Source organism: Myotis brandtii, unplaced genomic scaffold, assembly GCF_000412655.1.
Source record: "Myotis brandtii unplaced genomic scaffold, ASM41265v1 scaffold416, whole genome shotgun sequence".
Lineage (NCBI taxonomy): Eukaryota > Metazoa > Chordata > Mammalia > Chiroptera > Vespertilionidae > Myotis > Myotis brandtii.
In genome coordinates this window covers 2,131,647-2,134,686 of record NW_005365989.1, presented here as the reverse complement: position 1 = coordinate 2,134,686, position 3,040 = coordinate 2,131,647, and the positions used below count along the sequence as shown (strand labels likewise).

General features: G+C 57.7%; 1 protein-coding gene and 1 pseudogene across 1 annotated transcript in view; one reads left to right on the top strand and one right to left on the bottom strand.

Moving 5' to 3' along the window:
- The window catches only part of LOC102252705, a 66,031-nt pseudogene extending 65,497 nt beyond the window's left edge, over positions 1 to 534 (top strand).
- The window catches only part of ONECUT2 (one cut homeobox 2), a 74,162-nt gene extending 71,126 nt beyond the window's left edge, over positions 1 to 3,036 (bottom strand). The window contains exon 1 of the mRNA XM_005873641.1: positions 2,118 to 3,036. Coding sequence (XP_005873703.1) covers positions 2,118 to 3,036 — 919 coding nt within the window. The remainder of the gene's footprint in view (positions 1 to 2,117) is intronic.
- Between the last annotated feature and the right edge of the window lie 4 nt (positions 3,037 to 3,040).

Sequence of the window (3,040 nt, the reverse complement as noted above, 5' to 3'; positions counted from 1 at the left end):
GACTAAGACAAAAGGGAACCACACTGTTGGGAATTGTTAGTAAACCTCCAATTTATATCTCACCGCTATTATCTATTCACTGCTTAATCTTTGCTAGGAACCAAGAGCAAATCAGAGAAAAATGTAGGAGAGGATGAAGACTAAGCTAAAGAGAGATAATGACTAAGACAAAAGGGAACCACACTGTTGGGAATTGTTAGTAAACCTCCAATTTATATCTCACCGCTACTATCTATTCACTGCTTAATCTTTGCTAGGAACCAAGAGCAAATCAGAGAAAAATGTAGGAGAGGATGAAGACTAAGCTAAATGAGAGAGATAAAGTAGACTTCTAAATGCAAGCAAAAGTACTTGGAGTTCCCCGATTTGAAAAAGCTCTTTCGGGCAAAGCTAGTTTTCCTTTTATCTTCTCAGATCATCACCGTGGGGCCGCTGGAGGCAAAGGCTGAGGTGGTCAGATCGGAAACGCCCCCTCCCCAAGCCTGGGTGAAAATGCCGTCTGTCACGTCCCCCAGGCCGGTCCGGTGTCGGTAGAGCGCACCCCATAAGCCAGGCTGGGCGGTGCGAGGAAAGCCCGGGGCGTGGGAGAGGAAGCCGTGCTTTCCCCTCCGGAAGCTCGTTGTGTGCGGCTGACTCAGAACCCACAGAACCGCGTGAGTCCCACTGTCCCCGCCTATGGAAATCACTGCCACTACGGCTTATCCCCCTGATGGCCCGCGGGCCCCGAGAGATCGCTCCAGTCCAAGAGAAGCTGCCCAACCCAGTTTGCAGTATGGTACAGTGTGTCCTCCCCAGTGGGGTGCCTGGACACTCAGACCCTATGGGCCCGCGGCTGGATCCCAAGGACAGCGCAACTGCCACGCGCACCTCTCTGGCTCTGTGCGCACAAAAGCGCGCAACTGCAAGAAAGGCGCAGCCACTGCTGCGTTTTTCTCTACAGCTCCCGCCGCCCACGCAGGAGGTGTCTGTGCTCCTAGAACAATAGAGGGCTGTACCTCGCGGCTCCGCCGCTAGAGGAGGCACAAAGAGCCAAGGCAGCTCCAGAACAATGTAACCAGCGCATCAACTCGTCCCCTCCCGCTCGTCGTCAGCCCTCCCCGCCGCGGCGCGACGCGCACAATCAGCGTCCGCTTAATGCAAAGGCGGAGCCTGTAGCCCGCGGCCAAGATGCATTAACTAACCTGCATCTTAATTTCTCAGCACCTCTTCCCTGAGAGCGCCTAACCTCTCTCCAAGCCCAGCCAAACCTCGGCAAATCCCAGCAAACGCTAGGAGCGGGGCAAGGGTGGCTGGCAAGTGAGACACAGCGCTCTCCATTCTTAGTTTCTCTTCCCCCATTCTCCCGGAGGTTAATGTGGCAGTCCAGACCCTCATCCGTGCACCCTCCCCTCGCTGTGGACAGTGACATGGGAGCTAGCCCAAGTCGGTTCTTTGGGTCAGAAAGTCCCTGCGCCAACGCCAAGGCCGAAGAAGGGCTCAGGAAGCGCTGTTACAGTCTAGCGAGCCACCAGTTCCCGGTGCGGGCAAGGCTGTGTGTGACTCCTGCCAATAATCAAAGAAGTTTGCCTGATATGGTGGGTAGGAGAACAGAGAGATCTTTTTCTCTTCTGAAGAGCAAAGCCCCTCAACTGACTCCATACAGGGAGACTAGGCAGTTTGGAAAACTGAAATGTATTGTTTAAGCAAGTGTTCAAGTGCACAGGGTTTTGGACAAGGGCAATACCTGGTCTCCGTGAGTCCTGGAAAAAGAGGGCTCCTAGTGGATACCGAGGACCCCATCTCGCCTCGGAAAGACAGGGCAAAATTGACACATTGAGGGAGGCAAATGAAACGTGTGTGTGTGTGTGTGTGTGTGTGTGTGTGTGTGTAGGGGGGAGTCGGTAGATCAAAGCTGTAGACAAGGAGGAAGGAAAAGAAGAAAAACAGAAGAAGGGAGAGCAGAAAGAAGAGGAGGAAGAGAGAAAGGAAGTGGAACAAGGAATAAAGTCAAGAACAGGAAGTGTGTAGGGGATAGCAGGAGAGAACCCGGAGAAGTGCTAGGTGCGCTGACCCGCGGCCACAAGCACCCCAGAGTCCTCTCCCCAGCAGCGTGGCTCCAGGCGACTCTCTGGGCTTACCTGCCAGGCGTAAGGCGGACATGCGCTGGAACTCCGGCTCCTGCAGCCACTTCCACATCCTGCGGAAGGTCTCCCTGCCAGATTTGAGTTTACTCCACGGCTTTGGGTTCCGGAGCAGGTCGGAGAGAGTCCCCTGAGACCGGCACAGCACCCTCTGCGCGAAGATCGCCTGCGGAATGCTGTAGCGCTTCAGCTCGGCGGTGATGCGCTGGGCCACCTCTTTGGTGTTGATCTCCTCCAGCTGGCCAGATGTGGCCACCTGCGAGCCCGACGAGGACGAGGGTGGACGTTCGCGGCTGGGTGCCAGCACTGGCCCGTGGGACTGAGCGTGACCCGGGTGGTGCAGGCCATTGAGGTGCGACATCATGGCCGCGGGCGGGGTGCCCAGGCCCCGGGACAGGTGCTGCTCACCGCGGGTCAGCATGGCAGTGTGGTGCGCGTCGAAGTTGGGGCTGAGCATTTTGTCGTGGCCCGGCGGCCCGTAGTTGGGCAGGCTCTGCTGCGCGTTGTGGAGGCCACCCAGCCCGTTGCCCAACGGCGTGGCGCCCAGCGGGGACAGGCTCTGGCTCATGCCCGGCATCTCCTTGTAGGGGCTGTAGAGGTTGTTCATGGCCGGGAGCCCACGTTCATCGCGCATGAGGGTGAAGCTGCCGCTGACGTTGCCCGACAGGCGCTGGTGGTGGTGGTGGTGGTGATGGTGGTGTGGGTGGTGGTGGTGAGGGTGCGGGTGGTGGAACTTGTCCGACACGGTGGAGATGGGCGGCAGCGGCTGGAGCGGCGTCAACGTGGTGTAGGTGTTGCTCATGCCCATCCCGGGCGGAGACGAGTCGCAGGACATGCTCATGGCGTGATGGAGCGGGATAGAGAGCTCGGGCCGGTAGTCGCCGCCGTCCAGGATCGAGGCCATGCTAGTGACCATGGCC